At 48.9% G+C, this 21,458-nt stretch overlaps 2 protein-coding genes and 2 non-coding genes across 7 annotated transcripts; 1 reads left to right on the forward strand and 3 right to left on the reverse strand.

The window, feature by feature from the left end:
• The first annotated feature begins 617 nt into the window (after positions 1 to 617).
• Positions 618 to 11,132, forward strand: TRIM41 (tripartite motif containing 41). 4 transcript variants are annotated; one of them, XM_052643266.1, is made up of 7 exons: positions 618 to 2,150; positions 5,974 to 6,069; positions 7,980 to 8,243; positions 8,775 to 8,797; positions 8,994 to 9,121; positions 9,541 to 9,722; positions 10,359 to 11,132. In XM_052643266.1, exons 1-7 carry the CDS (start codon positions 1,341 to 1,343, stop codon positions 10,374 to 10,376), a joined length of 1,521 nt encoding a protein of 506 aa, XP_052499226.1. In that variant the 5' UTR covers positions 618 to 1,340; the 3' UTR covers positions 10,377 to 11,132. The 4 variants fall into 4 exon arrangements, with proteins under 4 accessions (XP_052499226.1, XP_052499223.1, XP_052499225.1 ...); XM_052643263.1 differs by having other exon boundaries at positions 9,541 to 11,132; XM_052643265.1 differs by having other exon boundaries at positions 9,057 to 9,121; positions 9,541 to 11,132.
• A 771-nt stretch (positions 11,133 to 11,903) lies between these two features.
• On the reverse strand, positions 11,904 to 16,491 carry RACK1 (receptor for activated C kinase 1). Its single transcript, XM_052643283.1, has 8 exons — positions 16,275 to 16,491; positions 14,930 to 15,101; positions 14,245 to 14,392; positions 13,927 to 14,022; positions 13,577 to 13,687; positions 13,030 to 13,170; positions 12,394 to 12,504; positions 11,904 to 12,014 (listed from the first exon to the last, which is right to left on the reverse strand). The coding sequence occupies exons 1-8, from the start codon at positions 16,381 to 16,383 to the stop codon at positions 11,949 to 11,951; spliced, it is 954 nt and encodes a 317-aa protein (XP_052499243.1). The 5' UTR covers positions 16,384 to 16,491; the 3' UTR covers positions 11,904 to 11,948.
• Positions 14,558 to 14,636, reverse strand: LOC128051808 (small nucleolar RNA SNORD96 family). Its single transcript, XR_008199740.1, has one exon. It is a non-coding gene; the product is annotated as a small nucleolar RNA SNORD96 family (small nucleolar RNA).
• LOC128051815 (small nucleolar RNA SNORD95) lies at positions 15,956 to 16,023 on the reverse strand. The gene has a single exon (XR_008199746.1). It is a non-coding gene; the product is annotated as a small nucleolar RNA SNORD95 (small nucleolar RNA).
• Positions 16,492 to 21,458: the final 4,967 nt, after the last annotated feature.

The following is a 21,458-nucleotide window of genomic DNA, read 5'->3' on the forward strand; positions in this document are numbered from 1 at the left end:
TCTGCCTCCAATGCTGGAGACCCGGGTTTGATTCCTGGTGTTGGGAAGACCCCCCTGGAAGAAATGGCAACCTATTCCAGTACTCTTGCCTGGAGAATCCCATGGACGGAGGAGCCTGGTAGGCTACAGTTCACGGGGTCGCAGAGTCGGACACGACTGAGCGACTTCACTTAGTCACTTATAAAGCTAAACATCCTATCCCTTTCCCTTCTTTACAATTATACTCTATACATTGTTTAGCACCTTGGTTTTTTCATTTCATTTGTACATTTTGGGGAGGATTCCCTTTTTTACATCTGAAGTGTTCCACTGTGTGAATGTGCATGCCATGATTTGCTACTGTTCCTTTACTGATGGCAGTTAAGAAAGTTCATCTAAACGAAGCGGCAGTGACCGATGGTAGTTGCTACAAAGTGTGTGGAAATGCCAACTACAGCTGGGAGGATGGGAGGGGTCTCCGGTCCCACCTCCACCGCACTTCTACAGACCCCGCCCCCTAGTCAGTCTCGGACCGACTCTCGGAGTCGTCAAACAACAAAGTCCTTCGCCTAGATGGGCCGGAAGTACTTCAGGGTTCTCACCGACACCCGCCCTTCCCATTTCCGGTATCGGCCGTGGGGAGTTCCTGCTGCAGTTCTCCGTGTCCGGTCGGTAGGATGGCGCTGGGCCGATACGGTCATAGCATAGAGAGTAGACGGGTGCCAAGCCCTTCCAAGGTCCCCCGAAATTTATCCCCAGTGGCGGGCGATGGGGGAGGCCGGGCTTTCAGTTTCGTCTGCGTTCCCCACTCCCTCGCATTACAGAGTCGTACACCTCCGTCCTTCTAGGCCTCCCTCCCTGTTCCTGAGTGCCTGCTAGAGCGTCGCCTCACCGTTTCCTGTCATCTGGAGACCCGGGGCGGGGAAGCGGGGGCAGAAAGGGGCGTAGCGTGACCTGGGAGGGAGCTCGCGATCTTGGGTGGTTAGCAGCACCGGAAGTGTTAGGGGAGGCCGGAAGTGAGGGGGCGGAGCCAGGAAGTGAGGAGGGGCGGGGGTTTATGAGGAGGCCAAGGGAGCGTTGGGGCAGATTTGCACTCAGGGCCACCTGAGGGACTTGGCGGTATCGCTCAGCTCTGTCCCCTCCCCTTTCAGGGACTCGGTTTTGGTCTGGGAGTAGAGAACTCTGTGTGCAGGGGTGTGTTGACGGGAGGACATTTCTTTGGCTGCGCTTGAGGCGAGGTGTGGAGGGGCAGGGCTGGGGGTGGGGCTGGGTCGTCAGGGAGTCTGAGAGGGAAGACCCCCCCCCCGCCCCCCGCCCCCACCACTCACCACCCGTCTATACTGGCTGACTGGACACTTAAGATGGCTGCCGTTGCCATGGCACCCAACCCTGTGCAGACCCTTCAGGAGGAGGCGGTGTGCGCTATCTGCCTCGATTACTTCACGGACCCCGTGTCCATCGGCTGCGGGCACAACTTCTGCCGAGTGTGTGTAACCCAGTTGTGGGGAGGGGAGGATGAAGAGGACAGAGAAGAGTTAGACCGGGAGGAAGAGGAGGAGGATGCAGAGGAGGAAGAAGTGGAGGCTGTGGGGGCCGGTGGGGGTTGGGACACCCCCATGCGCGATGAAGACTATGAGGGCGACATGGAGGAGGAGGTCGAGGAGGAAGAAGAGGGTGTGTTCTGGACCAGTGGCATGGGCGGATCCAACTGGGACAACATGGACTACGTGTGGGAGGAGGAGGAGGAGGAGGAAGACCTGGACTACTACTTGGGGGATATGGAGGAGGACCTGAGGGGAGAGGAGGAGGAGGACGAGGAGGAAGTGCTGGAGGAGGACGAGGAAGAGGAGCTAGATCCCGTCACCCCACTGCCCCCGCCTCCAACTCCTCGGAGGTGCTTCACCTGCCCTCAGTGCCGCAAGAGCTTTCCTAGGCGGAGCTTCCGGCCCAACCTGCAGCTGGCCAACATGGTCCAGGTGATTCGGCAGATGCACCCAACCGCTGGTCGGGGGAGCCGTGGGAACGAGCAGGGCATTTGTCCCAAACACCAAGAAGCCCTGAAGCTCTTCTGCGAGGTGGATGAAGAGGCCATCTGTGTGGTATGTCGAGAATCCAGGAACCACAAACAGCACAGCGTGGTGCCATTGGAGGAGGTGGTGCAGGAGTACAAGGTGAGAGTAGAAGATGGGAGTTTAGTTGGGGTGGAGAAGTAGTAAGAGAAACTGGGGAAAGGAAATGGTGTCTTTCCCGTCCAGAGATCCTCGTGTACTGTTGAGCTGATTCTCCTTACCTAAGCACTTACTGGCACCAAGATGGTTAGAGTGAGAAGGATCCTGGACACAGACAAAGTAGACACAGTGGAGAAGACCAGGGAAGACTGGCTTCCTCAAACGAAATCTGGTGATGTCATATCACTGGACTTTGTCTCTTGGGGAAAAGCCACTGCTGTTTTGCACTTCCACTGTCCCTAAGTTATAGAAATGCAAGTGACAAGCCCTTAGGGCTTTACCACCCATCTTATTTAACTGTGAATGACTCTTAAAACTCTAGCCCTGATTAAAACCTCTAGAAATGGGAAGAACTTGCTCAGTCACAAAGTCCTGGCCGACTCTTTGCGACCCCATGGACTGTAGCCTACCAGGCTCCTCTGTCCATGGAATTTTCCAGGCAAGAATACTGGAGTGGGTTGCCATTTCCTTCTCCAGGAAAGAGCTTGGGCCTCAAATAATAAGGTGTTCTGAGGAACAGAAGTGTATATTGACTAACTACTAGAATCAGACTCATATGCTCTGCTCTTGTTCTAATGCGTTCCCCACCCACTCCAAGATATGGCTTTGTTTTCTCCTTGCGGCATCATTCTGGTGTACTGGCCAGGACTTCTTACCTTTCCTGGGTATTTAAAAAGAGGGATAGGCTTTTAAGTCAGAAGATCTGGCCTTTAGTCTCTGAATGTCTTTGAACTTTATAATTTCTCCAGGATTAAAAGTTAATGTTTACTGAACACTTACTATGTACCCCTGCACTGTACTAAGCACTTTTTCTTGGACTGTCTCATTTAAAATTGAAAACCTGTGAGTTTGCTGTGGTTTGTATTCCCGTTTTACAGATTGGGAAACGGAAGGGAAACAGAAACAGAGAGATGTAAGTAATATACACACAGGGCCACACAGTTACTCGTAACTACACCGCCTCCCCCCGCCCCGCCTTTCCTGGCCTATATTGTTTTACAACATCACCACTATTTAGATGTCTGTTGTTTGATTTTTCTGACATGTGACTTTTCTTTTCGAAGTTTGATTCTAATTTAGTTAACATCTTTTCGGACACAGGTAAAGGAGATTTGTGTGTGAGATAGCTGGTAGAAATAACATTTACCGAAGGGCCAGATGGTTTGTAGAAGTGGAACCAGGAGGAGAGGGTAGCTGCTTCTGTGTAGTCTGCACAGAGCTTTTCTGTTTTATGACCTGTGTTTTCATAATCTTCTCCTGATTTGTACAGTAACTTCATTTGGGTTTTATTATCATTACCCCAGTTTTAGAGTAAGATGTCTAGAGCTTCTCAGCTGGGAGTGGTATGTACAGTTAAGACAGATCTACACCCCTTATGACAAGTAACTGTTCCTCCCACAGAGTGATTGTCACACCTGGCTGATTGTTCCAGTTATTAGTGGAGGTTTTCAGAAGTACGGTGGGCCCTACCATCATTGATTCTGAATCACTGACAAGGGAGGGTTAATCTTTAGAAAGCCCAGGCTACTATGGAAATCACTGCACTGGTACTACCACCTGCCTTTTAGGCCCTACATTATTAGGGGACATTGTGAGCTCCTTTTGTCCTTCCCTTTTGTATCCTCTTGGCTTCTAGTTACCTGTACCCATCAATGTGTAGTCACTTTGTTAACTGGATCCCAGGGTGGCATATCCATGGGGCATTCCATCCCTTCTCCACCCTCTCCTTGCAGAACTCTTCTGAAGAGCTTCTGAAACTGGATTTTAATTTGTGTTAGCCATAGCTGTTGAATGCCAGCCCAGTAGAGCTCTGCAATTTGAAGAGGCCACTAAACACAAAGTCTGACATTAACTGATCAGTAAATGTAAATACATACATTTTATTATGTCCGACTAATTTTTTGAGTCTCCTCTTCTAAATTACAGGGTATTTTACAGGCAGGTAGTTTCTTTTCAGATACATACACTAACTAGCACTAGTTTGGCACAGTGTTGTTTTGTAGAAATATTTCTTTATTGAATAGGTAATAATGCACAAATGATATATAAATAAAGCATCAAAAAAGTTAAAGGTTCTTGAAAATTTCTCTTAAATGGTACTCTATTTGGATTCGTGTATGAATTTTTTGTCCATAATTTAGGAAAAATATTAAATAAGAAATATAAGCATAAATGTTGAATTAATAAAGTTGAAATTATTGACCCTACTGGAAAAAAATAGAAAATAATGGCAAAAGGCAAATTTTTGTGTTGTTTATGCTATTTTTATGTTATGGATTGATTGTAATTTTATTATGATTTTTTTTTCAACTATTTAACCTTGCAATGACTACCTTTTGTGCTCTGGGTCAGTAACCTCTTTAGATCAAGGGTCATTATCAGATTGTCATTGGCAGCTTAGGCCTGGGTAGGGAATTCTAGATAACATTCAGTACTGATCTTTTGTTCTGTGTCAGACATTGTGCTAAGCATCATGTCCACAAGGTAGATTCTCTTATTCCTAGTTCCCTTTTTAAGATGAGGTAACTTGAAGCATGGTCACTTGCCTGCATTCAGGTTCAGATTAGAGTCTAGATGTGAGCTCTTCTAGGCTGTATTACCCCCCAAGGAAAAGGAGGTAGAAAGGCAGAAGTAGTAGAAGGCATAAAAAAGGAAAGGGCACAAAAACCAGGGTTATCCATTCTGGTCTTTAAAGCACAAGATTCTGTTACAAACGATTAGAACACAGAGCTCAAGTGCATTTTTGTTGCACGAGTTAAAACTTTAGGAGGAAAGTGTATTTGTCTTCCATTTAGCAAGTAATTGAGTGGGAGAGAAGCATAGAAATTAAAATAAATGGGGTCCATGCTCCCATGAGCCTGTGTGTCCTAGGGACAGAACACATGTAAGTGATTACAGTGCAGGGAAGTATTATAAAGGTGTATTCATGTTCCTTGGGATCACAGAGGAAGTTGGGGGTGGGGAGCATCAGGGCCATGGACGGGGAGCATCAGGGGCATGGACAGGTAGCTGGGTTTTAAAGGAAGAATGCCTTGGGCTAAGTGTAGAAGGGCAGTCCCGGACAGAGGGAGTAGCATGGATAAAAGTATGGAATTATGCTCAGGAAAAGACTAGAAGTTTTATGTGACTAAAACTAAAGATTCTGTGTGCAGGAGGTATAGGAGGGGAGCTAGAAATGAAGGTGCAGTGAGAGCCTTATATATTGCAAGTCATGGAGAACTGTTGAAAGATTTTTAGCATAGGCATAAAATCATCAGAGAAGTATTTAGAGTTGAAAATTATAAGGAAGATTGCTTATGAGAAGGAAGGGACCATATGTAAGAGCATTCATATGGAAAGACTGTGCATTGAGGGGCTCAAGCCATGTTCACTCCCAACTCTTGAGTGTGGTGCTGTGTAGTCATCAGGATCCTACCTTTATTATTTTGACCAGGCCGAGTGGCATGCCAGATCTTATTTCCCTGACCGGGGACTGAACCTGTGCCCTGTGCAGTGGAAGTGCAGAGTCTTTACTGCTGGACTGCCAAGGAAGTCCCAGAATCTTAACTTGTAGACTTTGTACATGAGTTCAGGAGGAGGGTTGAAAGCCTTTGTCATCATCTGAAGAGAAGAAAGGGGAGGAAGGGAATTTGATGCTCATTTAATACCTGTAATGGGTATCAGGCTTTGAGCCCAAACCACTGCGGGGAGAATGGGGGATATGGCCTTTGAGGGCAGGTGCTTCTCCTATCCAAGACCTCTAACTTTCCTTTCTCCATCTCTTTAGGCCAAACTGCAGGGGCATGTGGAACCACTGAGGAAGCACCTGGAGGCTGTGCAGAAGATGAAGGCCAAGGAGGAGAGGCGGGTGACAGAGTTGAAGGTGAGTGAATGTCCTTGACAGGGCTGACTGACTGGTTCTGTGGTTAGAGCAGGAAAGATGGGCTCTCACAAATGGTGACTAGATCCTCTGAAGAGGGACAGCCAAGGCCTGGGAGAGAAGTAGACACCTTCTTGGGTGTCTGTGAGGAGAGGGGTCTTAGCAGCTCAAAGAAAGAGTTAGTTGCTCAGTTGTGTCCAAATCTGCGATCCCATGAACTGTATGTAGCCCAACAGACTCCTCTGTCCATGGAATTTTCCAGGCAAGACTACTGCAGTAGGTTGCCATTCCCTTCTCCAGGGTATCTTCATGACCCAGGGATTGAAACCAGGTCTCCTGCATTGCAGGCACATTCTTTACCATCTGAGCCACCAGGGAAGCCTTAGCAAATCAAGAGGCATGCTTATTCCTAGGTTCCAAAATGGAATGAAATAGGTTTAGCTTGGAGAGGGCTGGTCCCTGGCTCAAGGTTGCAGAGCAGGTTTACCATCCTGGACACTTAACCCTAGACCTGCTGCCCCATACCATCACTCCAGATAGCACAGAGGACAGAAGAGGGCAAGGCAAACTTCACATACCAGCTGTCAGAGAAGCTCCAGGTTCCAAGACAGATGTCAGGTGGTGGGCAAGGCATGAGTGGAGGAATGTCAGCATTATAGAGACCTATTATCTTCCAGTCTGGTGTTTTTCAGCCTTTTTTCTTTATTGCTTACCCCTCCCCATGGAGTATTTTAAAATATTTTCCTCCTAATTCTAGCCCTTTACTCCTGCCTCTTTTTGTAAAGCTGGTAGGCACTGGAATGACCTGGCAATGAGCTTTGGACACCAAGCCAGGGCATCCCTCCTATCTGACGTCTTCCCCCATCTCTCCAATGCCTGCCATCCTGGCAGGGTGGCTGAGCCTTGCCACTTTCCAGGACCCATGCTCATTCATTGCCACCTATACATTAGGGACTTTGTTGCTGGGCACCTAGTGGGAATCTTGAGTCTGGGAGTCAGGGATTTTCTTGCTTCTAGCCTGCTGCCCAAATTGAGATGTTTGGGCTCCTGGGGTGCAGCGGTGTCAGGAACTGAATTTCACTGGGATAGAGAGTGAAACTATTTTCTTCACACACCTGACCAGCCAGGACTTCCCTGCATACTCTGGCCTTTTAATTCTTTTTACATACCCTTAAGAATGTCTCCAGCTTATATCTGGGTAAAAAGTGTGCTGATCATCCAGGGTTGCCCTTCCGAGGCAAATGGGGTGGGAATGGGTAGAGGTCTTCTCTCTTCATATATTAACATTATCTACATAATACTTTTGATTTTGCCTCATGGCCCATAAAGTGTAAAATCTAATCTGACCCTTTATGGAAAATTTACTGACATCTGACCTAGAAGGATTGGGTGACCTTCCCATGGTCATTAGTGGAATAGCCAGGACCCTGATTTTGTATCTTGATTCCTGAATTTTTTATTTATTTCAAAAACTTCTCACCAAGCACCTACTTGGTAGTTGGCACTGTTTCAGGGTCTGAGGACCCTGTGGCAACAGAGCTTACAGAGCAGTGGGGAAAGAGGATTTTAAAAGATACTCCAATGTAAATATAACCTTTCAAATTGAGGCATATGCCACGAGAAGATACGATGTTTATGTAAGTGACCCTGATTTAGATCTGGAAGAGAGAGAAGACTTTTCTCAGGAATATTTAAGCTTAGACCTGAAGAGTCAAGTAGCCAAGGTGTAGATAAGCGTTGCAGGCAGTGGTTGGTGGGTTTGGGACCATTGTGCCAGGAGCATGCTAAAGCCTGCTAAAGCCAGGAGATGGGGAAGGGGTCAGGGGCTCTTTTCCATTCAGAATGTAGGGCTCCTTTGCCTTGGATTGAGGGGCAGCAGTTACCAAATTGGAGGTTTGTTTCTGTGTGTTGAGGTGGTATCCACCATCCCCTTTGCATCATCCCAGAGCCAGATGAAGTCAGAGCTGGCAGCTGTGGCCTCAGAATTTGGTCGGCTGACACGATTTCTGGCCGAAGAGCAGGCAGGGCTAGAGCGGCGCCTCCGAGAGATGCATGAAGCTCAGCTGGGGCGTGCAGGAGCAGCAGCCAGCCGCCTCTCAGAGCAGGCTGCCCAGCTGAGCCGCCTGCTGGCTGAGGCCCAGGAGCGAAGCCAGCAAGGGGGCCTGCGGCTGCTCCAGGTAAGCAATGGCCCCTTCCTTGTCCACCCCCCCAGAGCCCTGTGTCAGCTGTTATCAGGTGGTGCTTACCAAACACCTGTCCAGAGCTGCCTCTCTTCTCATTGGGAGGAACCCACAATGATTTAACCCAAATTTTTGAGGCTGGAGACAGATTAGTTGATACTGAATGTGGTGTGTGATAAATGTACCTAATGAAAAGAATGAAGATTCAGTTTGTAAAAGGATTTTAAGAGTTTGGAAAAGAATTTTTGACATTAACATCTTGAAAGATAGGACCAAGTCATATTGTGAAAATTCTTTTACTGGGGCTGTAAATTCTGGTGGGCTCACAGCAGGATGGGTTAAATTAGGCATGAGTCATATGGGTGATTGAGATGGATGCGTGTTTATCGAAGGCCTTGTATATGCTTTCTCACTCACTGTCCAAGTTCAGTTCTTTCTCTGGCTGGAATCAGATGGGGAGAAGGGAACCATCCCTGTGCAGCTGACTCTCTGTTTCTTTCTCCCTCTCCCTCTTTTTGTTATTCCCAGGACATCAAGGAGACTTTCAATAGGTGTGTTCTCACCCTTTATCCTTTGACCCAATGGCATCTGGTTCCCCATCCCTGCATCTCTTGGATATCCCGCTCCTCTCCTTCCTTCCCCAGGACCTGAGTTTCTGCCTCCTGGACCCTCTCCTTCCCCTCAGCTTCTGCTCTTCCCTCTGGGGGAATATCATGGTCCCACCCCCTGCCCGGTCCCCTTCTCCAGGTGTGAAGAGGTACAGCTGCAGCCCCCAGAGGTCTGGTCCCCTGACCCGTGTCAACCCCATAGCCATGACTTCCTGACAGACGCCATCGTGAGGAAAATGAGCCGGATGTTCTGTCAGGCTGCCCGAGGTAGGGAGGTCACCTGTCCGACCTTCCTTTGCCTTTCCCTTCACAGACCTGAGATTGGGTTCTGAGGGAAAGTTGGGCCCTGGGGGAATGGGTGCTGAAATTGGAGCAGGCTAAAGGCAGGCCAATTGGGGCTTCAAGCTGAGAGCAGCTTTTTTGTTCTAGCCCAGGTGGGTGTTGGGGAGTAAAAGCAGGACCAGAGGGAAAACCTGTCTGGTGTCCTGAAAAGAGTTGGGAAAAAAAGTGGAGCCCCTAGGAACTTGAGCCCAGACTCTGTTGGGGCAGGGAGCTGAAGACAGCTGGATGGTGGGGAGGGCGAGAGGTGAAGGGGGAGGGCAGCAGGAAAGGCCAAACTTTGGAGTTAGCCACCATCAGGGAGCAGTCGTTCCAGCCCTGGCGTATTTGTCCTCCCTCCTCCCAAGTGGACCTGACGCTGGACCCTGACACGGCTCACCCGGCTCTGATGCTGTCTCCCGACCGCCGGGGGGTCCGCCTGGCAGAGAGGCGGCAGGAGGTTGCTGACCATTCCAAGCGCTTCTCGGCCGACTGCTGCGTGCTGGGGGCCCAGGGCTTCCGCTCTGGCCGGCACTACTGGGAGGTAGAGGTGGGTGGGCGGCGGGGCTGGGCGGTGGGTGCTGCCCGTGAATCAACCCATCATAAGGAGAAGGTGGGCTCTGGGGGGTCCTCTGTGGGCAGTGGGGATGCCAGCTCCTCTCGCCATCACCACCGCCGCCGCCGCCTCCACCTGCCCCAGCAGCCCCTGCTCCAGCGGGAAGTGTGGTGTGTGGGCACCAATGGCAAACGCTACCAGGCACAAAGCTCAACGGAGCAGACACTGCTGAGCCCAAGTGAGAAACCACGGCGGTTTGGCGTGTACCTGGACTATGAGGCTGGGCGCCTGGGCTTCTACAATGCAGAGACTCTGGCTCACGTGCACACCTTTTCGGCTGCCTTCTTGGGCGAGCGTGTCTTCCCTTTCTTCCGGGTGCTCTCCAAGGGCACCCGCATCAAGCTCTGCCCTTGATCAGCCTGCCACCCGCATGGGCCCCTCTGGTTAGCACTAGGGGGGCGGGTGGTGGTGGAAGGTGGCCCATTAAGTTTGGGGGCTAAAATGCTCCCGTTCTTGCGTTGCTTCATGCTCCTCCTTTGACCCCAGGCCCCTGCTTCTACTTCTAGGAGTCTAATAAACTCTCCTAGCCTCCAGCTCAGCTTTCTCTCACCTACTGGGTCTGTTCAACAGGTCTGCATGGGTCCCTGATGACAACAGCTGCCTGGTGTTCCCTTCCTGTCTGCCCAGGGATCTGAGTTTTTGAGTAGGGGATGATGGGAGGTTGTAATCTCATTACTAAACTTCCCTTTCCCCATTCCTGTTCAACTTTCATGTCAGTTCTGAGGCTGGAGGATTTGGGCAAGACTCATGACAGCCCTCATTCCATTTTCTGATGCAAATTTTAGCTAAGGGATTTGGAAGCTGTTTTGGGGGAGGCAGGCTGGGAAAAGGGTAGAGCTGGATAATCAACAGTCTACTCTCTGGGGGAAGTAGGAAGGATTCTAATTTTCCTTCCATCCCCAATTTCTACCTCCATAGACTGGCCAGAATTTAGCTTCAGTGAGATCTGGAATGGTCGACATGATGAAAACTACATACATCATCCAATTATTTCTTCCCCCTTCCTTTTTCAGCACTAATCTAGGAGCAAGGCTCCTCCCCCACCCCAATCCCTCAGGTCTTTTCACCGCCAGGCTCCTTTCCTTTTCTGTAAAATCCCCTTGTCAGTTTCCAGCCTCTCTTCATGTGCTTAGTTCCCTCCATTTGGTGAGCCCTGGAGGGGAGCCTTGGGACAGGGATTTGAATCCCTAGGAGAGCCTTGGGCAGAATCTATTTTTCTAGTAACCCTTTGCCTTCTGTCACTTATCAGCTTTTGTCCTCTGCTTTGATGGCTGAGGTCAATTTTATGCTCCTGGGAGAAAAGGAAGATGGGTTGTGTTGTGGAAATAAAAACTATTTGCTGCTTTTGTGGAGTCCATTCCTTTAGAAGAGTAAGGTGTTGCTAGTGGTAAACAATCTGCCTGTCAGTGCAAAAGAAGCAAGAGATGTGGGTTTAATCCCTGGGTCCCCAGGGAAGGAAATGACAACCCAGCGACAGGAGCCTGGGGGGCAACAGTCCATAGGGGTTGGAAACCAGAGTCGGACATGACTTGAGTGTGCATACACACACAAAGCCGACGCCACAGAATGGAGGAGTGGTTGATTAGATCTTGTTAGATGTGACTGTTTCAACAGAGTGAGGTATAAATCCTACCACCCTCCATCTGGGTCCTCCGCCTAGCTTATTATTGGCAGGCTCCTCAAGTCTACTTCAAGATCACCTGCCACTTCTTTTCTACCGCTGCTTGAGGCTTTGGTTTTCCTAACAATCTCCATACTGTGGCCCTATGCCCAAGACTCAGGCACACTACATCTCCAGTCTTTTTATGTATCTAGTTGGAAGTCAAAGAAGTCTTATTGCCATTATGAGTTAGAGGGTATATATACAGGAGACCTCAATGTGCCACACATCTGTCATTTAGCTGCCACCTGAAGAAAAGCCACCACCTCCAGATATAAAATTAGGTGTAAAATTACACCTAATTTTAAATATCTATGTAAGGTGAGTACAAAGGAGTCCTTGCCTTAAAGGACTAAAACAAAACCTTTTTAATCAAAGCCCCAGTTTGATGTAGACTAAGCTAACATGATGAGTCTCAAAAAGTTTTCAGAGAAAGACACTATAAAAGTCAGAAAACCAGTTTTTTGTTTTTAATTTTTAAAGCTCTGCCATATTTGTTTCTAGCGGGTGCCGATGGTTACCTGCCACACTCGCACCAGGTTGTCTGTGTAGCCAGCAAACAGTGTCTGCAAGGGAGAAATGACAACATTAAGTTAGAGCCATGCAATTCTACAGTCCTGTTGGTGCAACAAAGATTACCCTTGTTTTAAGATGCTCACTCTTTTGCTATTCACAGGTGATTATGTATTCCTAGAGGAAGCAACAGCTGGTCGTAAGGATTCACAGGTTGTAAACTGATCAAGTTAATCAAGGTTATCATTGAAGACAAGTAATCACTGTCCCTCCACAATCTTCCTACTGACATTAGCACATGAAGGCTGATCTGTGTTCACTGGCACAGTTATCCAAGTCCCGCCAAAGGCAATCACTTACGTCACTAGTTTTGTAATTGGCTGATGAGCGGAAAGGTTAAAAGCTGAATCACCACAGGATAGATCCACTTACCTGGCCATCAGCAGACCAGGCCAGAGAGGTACACTGGGGAGGCTCTGCCTTACTGCTGGTACTGATAACTTCTTGCTTCAGTTCATCTACAATGATCTTGCCCTCCAAGTCCTGGGGAAGGGATAACACCAGGGCTAAGGACACTCGGCCCTTTCATGCTATTAGCAGTTTTTAAAAACCAAAGACAGGTCCCCTCTCAAGCACCCCTTTAATTGTAATTTAGTAATTCTTAGCAGAGAATTACTTTCTGCCTCTTTGGGGAGCCTTGGCAATGCCTAGAGGCATTATTTGTCACTAGTTTGCTACAGGCATCTTGTGGGGAGTAGGGCCTGGGATGCTATTAAACATCCTAAATAATGCAGGAGACTGCCTCCCCTCCAACAATGGATTACCCAGACCCAAGTGTCAATTGCACTGAGGTTGAGTGGATTGCTACAATTGGTCTTCGCTTCCCTCCCCCCCAATCCCAGGAAGTTATAATTCATCCTTCTTGGGTATCCACTGATAGCATGATGGTTCTGGAGTTGTTTAGGAAGTTCAAATCCCAGCAGCAAGTCAGAAGACACACTGAAAAATTACAACATTGCCAAGGCTTGCACAGCCAGGTATCTGGCCTCAATTGCAGCCCACACTCACCCAGATCTTGATGCTAGGACCTGTGGCAGCACAGAGCCAGTAGCGGTTGGGACTGAAGCACAGGGCGTTGATGATGTCCCCACCATCTAGTGTGTAAAGGTGCTTGCCTTCATTGAGGTCCCACAACATAGCCTGCCCATCCTGAGTGACAGGAGAACACCAATCAGAGAAAGTGACTTCTTCCACATGTTAATCCCACCCATTTTGCCTCAAGATGCTGCCTTTAACTGTCTACCGCAGTATACTGTCTTTATAAAAACTAATTTCATGAGTATCACCAGTTATCTCTTTATGTAAGAGATGACACCACCAACCCTACAAGAACCTGACTTCAAAATACTATCACTGTAAACTCCAAAATCACAGGATGCTAATCTCATGAACAGCTTTAAGAAACCAGCCTCACATAAGACAATCTCTTAATGCCTTAACTTAACTCATTCTCAAAATGTTTCTGAAGAAACATTTACCCCTCGACTGCTATCCCATTATTTTAAGTATCCAATTGTTCCCCATTGATTAGGGGACTCCTGTGTCTATGAATCACCTTGCCTCCAGAAGCACAGAGGGATCCATCTGGAGAGACGGTCACAGTGTTCAGGTAGCCTGTGTGGCCGATGTGATTGGTCTTCAGCTTACAATTTGCCAAGTTCCATACCTAAAATTGTGGGTCAAAGGTGAAGAACCTGGGCTCTGGATCTATCAAGGTCAAAAAAAGGCATCCCTGGATAGGAGAGCCAATTTCCATTCTATCAGTGACAAAAAAATACAATTATTAACCTTGGCCACTTACGGTCAGTTAAGGGACAAAGCATTCAAAGTTGATTATGACCAACTGGGAGGTAGTGGGAACACATTCTGGTTGGTAAAGGCCTCACGCCCTGGCTCCAAGCTCACCTTGACCAGCTTGTCCCAGCCACAGGAAACAATAATGGGATTGCTGCTGTTGGGCGAGAAGCGGACACAAGACACCCACTCTGAATGGCTTTCATCCTGCAGAGGATGGAAAGGAAATAAGGAGAAACTGTCTCGTCTCATGAAACTCGAGACCCCACCCTCCCCCCTCAGTTATGTGGGATATATATTCAGTATGTTGACAACCTGTATTCACACTTCCAGAACCCAAACCTTTAAGATAAGATAGAATCCCTTTAGGTTCCAGATGAGGCTTAAAATCACCACAACATATGCTCCCTGCATGTGCCTTTACTTTACCTGGACAGTATATTTGCATACACCCAGAGTATTCCATAGTTTGATGGTTTTGTCTCGGGAGCCAGAGACAATTTGCCGGTTGTCAGAAGAGAAGGCCACACTCAGTACATCTTTGGTATGGCCTACAAATCGGCGAGTGGTGGTGCCCCTGAGAAGGAGGACTTGGTTACTCTCCAGAAAGACTCTGCAAACATTCTTCCACGGTCACACTGTTTCCCTGGCCCAATTCCTCACCCAGTGGAGCTGCGTTACCCACACCACCCTGGACATGGCTTTGATAAACGGCAGGCCCTTGGCCAAGAATATGCCAGAGAATCCCTTCAGAATTGCAGGACATGTCCTCACTCCCATGTGGGGATTGGCTGACAATGTCATCTGTCATCACCAGGATCCTCCATTATGCCTGACCACCCAAGACTGAGCTCCCAATATACAGTATGTTCAAACATGTTGTCTACTCCCAAGTGCAGTATCTGATAAAACTGCTAAAACAGACCACTCTTCAGCAATTCTGTGTATCTAATTAAAAGCAACGGGGAGGGAGGCCAAACAACCACAAATATCTTCTCCAGGTACTGTGCCTTACAGTTCCCACTCAAGTACCCAATCACTACCCTGGGAAACCTGATGGTATCTACCTGCTTTCTACCCAGCTTTCCCCCAGTGCCCCAGAGCAGCTACTTGCGTTGTGAGATCCCAAAGGCGAAGGGTTCCATCCCAGGAGCCTGAGAGGGCAAACTGGCCATCTGAGGAAATGACCACGTCACTAACAAAGTGGGAGTGACCCCGAAGAGCACGCTGTGGGATACCATAGTTGGTCTCATCTCTGGTCAGCTTCCACATAATGATGGTCTTATCTAAGGGCAGGTAAAAAAAAAAAAAAAAAAAAAGACCCAGTGAAAAAACCCCACGGCTCACCATCTGACCTTCTGGATCATAAATCAAGGGCATTTAGGGGTAGGGAAACTACGTAAAGGCTGAGAGAGTAGTTATTAGCCAAGTCCAAGTAACTTTAGTCAAGAGTCAAGCAGAGCTAAGTTGCACCCTAAGAATTTAACTCAGGTGTGTGAAACTTTACCAGGTTATGGATGCCCCTTTCGAAAATCTAAAACGATTCCACATCTATTAATTGGGCTTCCCTAGTAGCTCAGATGGTAAAGCATCTGCCTGCAATGCAGGAGACCTGGGTTGAATCCCTGGGTAGGGAAGATCTCCTGGAGAAGGAAATGGCAACCCACTACAGTACCCTTGCTTGGGAAAATCCCATGGACTGAGGAGCTTGGTAGGCTAGTCCATGGGGCTGCAAAAAGTCGGAGACGACTGAGCGACTTCACTTCCAGAATACATGCGCACAGCAGGCTGGATATGGAAGAGTAGCTGTGGGCCTCCTGAGACTACTGCTAAGGGATGCAAGAAATACTAGCAATAGAAAATCCACTTTAGGCGCTAAGGATTGGATGCTTTCACTGCAATGTGTTCCACTGAATAAACTTTTCTAGTAAGTGCCATACATGATTGTAGCCTCAGATGAACTATTTTTAAATAGCGTGAACGCAAAAAGCAATCGCCAAGAAGTCTCCAAATGCAGTCAGGTACAGAGAGAATGAGAAGAAAAAAAAGGGGGAAGAAAGGGCTGCCCCGAAGTAGCCGAGAGACTAGACACGAGGTCCGCCTTGGAGTCCACTTTTTAATGAGCAGAGGGTCCGGGCAGCAGCTCAGAAACAGCCTCTGGGTTTCAGCATAGGCACTCAGATGGCATGTTGGGATCATCACGGCGCCGCCCGACCCGAAGGCTCCTGGGCCCCCAGTTACATACACGGGTTTGAGAGGTAGAGATTAAAAAGGCCCCAGCCTTGCAACCCTCCCGGCAGCCAGCTGTTTCGGGGCTCGCCAAGTCGGGGACGCATCGTGGTTTATCCGCGATGAGGCCTAGGCACAGGTCAACTCACAGCCCACCTCGCGGCCCACAGGCCCAACCATGTGACGCGCGCAACGACCCCTGCCCCTTAATCCAGCACCTCAGCCCGTACCTCGAGAGGCGGACAATATCATGTCCGGGAACTGGGGAGTGGTAGCGATCTGGGTCACCCAGCCGTTGTGGCCCTTGAGGGTACCACGAAGGGTCATCTGTTCAGTCATGGCGAAGGAGAGTGCGGGTGTCGCCGGAGCGACAAGGATGGAACTGGATAACTCAGAGAGGCGACCCGCACAACCGCTTCCACCGCGGCCCTGCAGAGGAAAAGAGAGAACCGCCCACGCCGGAACCGGAAATACCCGCCCTCTCGAGCGAAATGGCGCCCTCCCATAATTCACTTCTGCTCAAGGTGGCAGCGCCGTGTAGTTCAAAGGGAGAGATAAAAGAAGACTTCTGGTCCAGACCGTCGTACAACGTAATTTGGTAGCACCGTACAAATTCCCTTATTAAACCAACATGGCTGAGTATTTAAAAAGGCTCCTTATGGTAGGGGAATGATGTCTCAAAAGCGTCAGAGAGGAAGTACACGCCCCAGAGCTTAGTAAGGGGAGCCTAGTGGCTTCACTGGCCCTACGTGGCATAGTCTGAACCCCTCCCTTTCCGCTTGGTGGCTCGGAGGGCATCGCAGAGGGAGCTTAATTTCATGGGCACAATTGTGAGTAACGGTGGGCAATGTGAATAATACTATATTAAAATTTCAAAGTAAGCTGCGTTCAGGTGAACTGTTAAACCCTAACAAATTCCATGCGCGGGCGGCGACTCTTCCCTCAAGAGGTTTATTCACTAATGGTGTTGGGTAAGGAAAGACAGTCCACCCAGGACTAAGGCAGGAATGGGTTACAGAGAGGAAAACCGGGAATGAAGGATAAGTTAGTCTGTGGGCTGCTGGACAATAAACCCCGCTCCCGCCTAAGCAGGAGCGTGGAGAGCTCTCGCAGAAACTGAAAGGCTCCAAGAGGAAGGTTGGCTCGGGCAAAACCACCTCATAGAAAGGTCCTTGGGTCTGGGTGTCTAGGCGTGCCCAAGTATTTCTTTTCTGTTTGTCACGTGTATTATTTTCTCATGAAATGAGATTGGGAATAATAGTACCTACCTCACACGGTGTGGAGAGTATATTAGATAGGTAAAACACCCAGAGAGATCCCTGGCAAAGCAAATGCACAGAACTTAGTGAGCACCTCTTGGCTACCAGACGCAATTTTAGGTCTTGGTAACATAGCTGTGAACAGGTTAAAAGGGACCTGTTTCTTTGTTTTTTGAGTTTACATCCAATGAGATGGGGAAAAGAGCTCAAGGGGTAGATTTTTAACAAAGAAAGATATAGGAGAGAGCTTTGGGGATTTATGGGTGGATGTTCCAATCCGAGTAAAGAATCAGTGCCAAAGTCCAGAGCTGGAGCGTTAAAGGCCCTGGGGACCAAACCAATGCGGTGGGGGTGGGGGTGGGAGTGGCAGTTGACAGAGGGCCTTGCAGGCTGCTAGAAGGCCTGCCTTTGCGAAGGAACAGTGTGGGACAGTGGCAAAGCTTCTACGGGCTATGGCTACTCAGATGTGTGAAGAAGGCCAGAATCCATCCCTTGAAAGCAGCTACTCTCCTGGTGCCTTGCACACCTCTCCCTTCCTCCACAGCCAAGTTGGGCTCATCAGGAACAGCCTTCGCTGTGTTCCTGCACAGCCTAAGGACTCTTTTAAGGGTTCCATCATCTGCCTTCTTGGCATCCCCAGCTGGCTCTCCTGTAGTTTTTCCAACACTGAACTCTACCCTTACCCATGCTTTTTTTTTTTTTTAACGTTTATTTAGCTGCACCCTGTATTAGTTGTGGCATGTGGGATCCAGTTCCCTGACCAGGAATCCAACTGTGGCCCCCCTGTATTCAGAACACAGAGTTTTAGCCACTGGACCACCAGGGAAGTCCCTACCCATGCATTTTGTTTCTCCTGTGATGGTGAGAGATCCTTGCCTTTACCCATCTTAGTATCCAGCTTGCTGCCCACAACTCAGACCATGACTAAGCCTCCCTGGGTACTCAGCACAATGGAGAGGTGAGTGATTCTGTGGTTATCTCTGTGGAATGTGAGATGTGTTATGCAAAATTTCCTCTGTCCTCAAGAACACTTGCTCCTCCACCTCCTACCTCTACTCTCCAAAGACACCCTCACTCAATCACATTATTATATTTTTTCCCCCTCGAAAAACCTCATTCGGCTGTTTCTTGAATTTTGTCCAGGGTACCCCTGTGGAATCTGCATTCTTGAGGCAGGGTGCCAGGAAACCAGGTTTAAAAGGAGCCTGTCAGGTCCCTCATACTGGCTCAAAGATGGGACCTTTTTGTAACACCACTCTTTTCCAGAAGCCTTCCAGACGATCCTTACTCTCCCAGGTTCCCAGCCCCTCCCAGGTCCTCCCTGCCCTGCCTCTGCTCTGAGACAGTTGAAGGTGACTTTCCAAACCCGCAGGCTTCTCCCCACACTTGTCTCTAATCTTGAGATGATTCTGGCAGTAGCCCCTCCTATGGGGTCAAAGAGGGAATTCGGGTTTTGCCCTGGTGCTCACCAGGACTAAGCTGGCAATGCCAGTAGAGGAGAGAAATGGGATGTAGTGGACTTCCCCATCAACCAGAGACCCTGCAGGATTCAGGCTTTCCACTTCAGAGCTCTTTTACAGCCACCACCTGGTCTCTCCTCTCTTGGAGGGGAGGCTCGCAGGCCACAGTGCCACTGAAGGACAGTCTTTAGCTGAAGAGGCCTTGCCTTGACCCTGGGAATGCTGGGGACCTCTTTGGCATTGACTCTGCGTAGAGGTGGGGGTGGAGTGACCTCTGCAGCCCAGCCACATTCACGCCTGCTTCCCTCAAGGGCATTCTGTGGCTCCCTGCTGCAGTGGTTCCCAACCTTTTTGACACCAGGGACCAGTTTTGTGCAAGACAGTTTTTCCATGGACATGGGGGTGGGTGGTTTTAGGATAATTCAAACACATTGCATTTATTGTGCACTTTATTTCTATTATTATTACATCAACTCCGCCTCAGATCATCAGGCATTAGATCGCAGATGTTGGGGACCCCTGGGATGGAAGCCCTCACTTGGCCCTGGTTAGGGATCTGCCTGGACTCCTCACTTCTGTTGAGGAGGCTGTAGGTTGTTTCGGTTAGCAGAGAGATCCTGCCCCCTTCCAGAAGAGTGTTGTCCCTCAGCTGTGCCTTTCTCAACAAAGTCTACTTACTACCCCGGCCAGACCTCTTCCTTCTCATTCAGGGCATTTCTTCAACCTCAGAGAGGTGGAAGGCTGCTGGAGGCTCTCATCTGCCCTTTAGGGAAGACTCAGCTCTCCTCCAAGGTATCCTCCCACTTTTCCAGGCAGCCCACACCCTGTAGGTAGAACCAGTCCTGGCTCTGAGCTTACTGCTGTCTCACCTACTTATTGTCTTGGTCCCTGGGCAGCCCCATATTTCCCTTGTCCCCATGGGCACCACCTCTAGTCCACACAAGGTAAGAATCCCACAGAAGAAATTGGAGATGCTCTTCTAAGGAAGTCTGTCTCACCATTCATTTCCTGAAGGAAGCCCCTAGGACCCACACAGCTGGAAAGGGTCCTTCAGACTTCTTGGAGGCTCATGATTTCCAGGAGCAGAGGCCTCTCCATCCCCTCCTGCCAGCATTCAAGAGGGAGGAGAGGTCTTCTCTTGAATGCTGAGGTGAGGATCTAAGGGAAAGGTGTATGGCCGGGACCAGAGGGCCTCCTGACTGCCAGCCCTGGGCAAAGGGCTTCCTTTCGTTTTACTGTCCTTCTGCAGACTTAGTGTGGTTGGCTCTGGCATACCCCATACTCCATTGTTATGACTACATTGGCCCTCCCTTGCTCCTCCAACTCATCCATCAATTCTCTCCCATACAGAATATGCATTGTTCTGTCTGGAAGGCCCACCATGTCTTATCACCACCGCCTCCCCCCACCTTAGTTAAATCTAAGCTTCCTTCAAGTCTCAGCTCAAGTTGCCACATCTGGGAGGCCCTCTGTGACCCTCAGGTGTATGTCAGGCTCCTTTATTTAATGCTGTCCTACTAGTGGTGCCATGTATGTTGGGTCTCTTAAATTCTGCCAGCCTCTCCTGTGAGTGCCCTAAGGATAGGGATTAGGCTGTTTCTGCTCACATTTTGCATTCCCAGCACCAGGTAGAGGGTTTCCCATGTGGAAGATTCTAACTTTGGTGGTCAGCCTCACAGGCTGAGTAGTTAGGAACCAGTAGTTAAAGGCAGGACATTCTAGGCAGAGGGATCAGCTTGGGGAGGAAATGTGCAAACTTGTGCATTGTGTGCATGCACAAGTTTGAGCATGATTATTTTAAGAGAGAAGGCAGAGTGAAATCCAAGGTGGGCAGTTCAGCCTAGTGCTTTTGTCCTGAAGCCCAGGACAGTCTCTTAAAGATTATCTCATCCCTCTCCTGCCTACCCTTGATCTTACTGAAAGGCATTTGTTGTCAAAGTGGAAGCTAGGTTGGAGGAGTATGACTAGAAAACAGGAAGAATTCAGAAGCTGAACCAGAGGGTCTCCTGGAGGATCATGAGACTCTTACAAAGGAAGGAATAGATTTACCAAAGGTCTTATGAGTAAGGGGTTGAACGTCTCTTCCAGTCCATCTCTACCCTGCTTCCTCCATTCCAGGGTCTAGAATCAGGTTCAGTATACAGAAGCTATGTAATGATTGAGGCCTAAAGAATTAAGTTCAAAAGGCTGAAGACAGGGAAATGTGAGACTATAATTATAGGCCCTGTTCCATTCTTCCTAGTCAGAGGCAGGGATGTGGCATTAAATCAATGCTGGGAATAGATCTTAAAAAGAAATCACATGCCATTTTTTAATCTCTTGAAAGGTCCCTTGTCCGTCTTAGGCAGAAATCTGAGGTCTAACAGTCTCCCAGAAAGCTGCTAACATATCCTGTGGGTCTTCCCTGAGATGGACTGGCATTCCCCAGGCTCTGGGTGCTTTAGCACAGTGGTCCCCAACCTTTTTGGCACCAGGGAACATTTCATGGAAGACAGTTTTTCCATGGGTGGGGGCAGGGTGGGGAGGTGGTTTTGGTTTCTCTCATCACTTACCTCCTACTATGTGCCCCTGTTTGGGACCCCTGCTTTACCAGATGTGCAGAGCCACAGGCTATGAAAGTGGGCACGATCTGGGCAAGTGGCTATATTCCAGGCAAAACTATAAGAAATGCCAGCAAAAGGCAAACTTCTTTGCT

This window comes from Budorcas taxicolor, chromosome 7, assembly GCF_023091745.1.
Source record: "Budorcas taxicolor isolate Tak-1 chromosome 7, Takin1.1, whole genome shotgun sequence".
Taxonomy (NCBI): Eukaryota; Metazoa; Chordata; class Mammalia; order Artiodactyla; family Bovidae; genus Budorcas; species Budorcas taxicolor.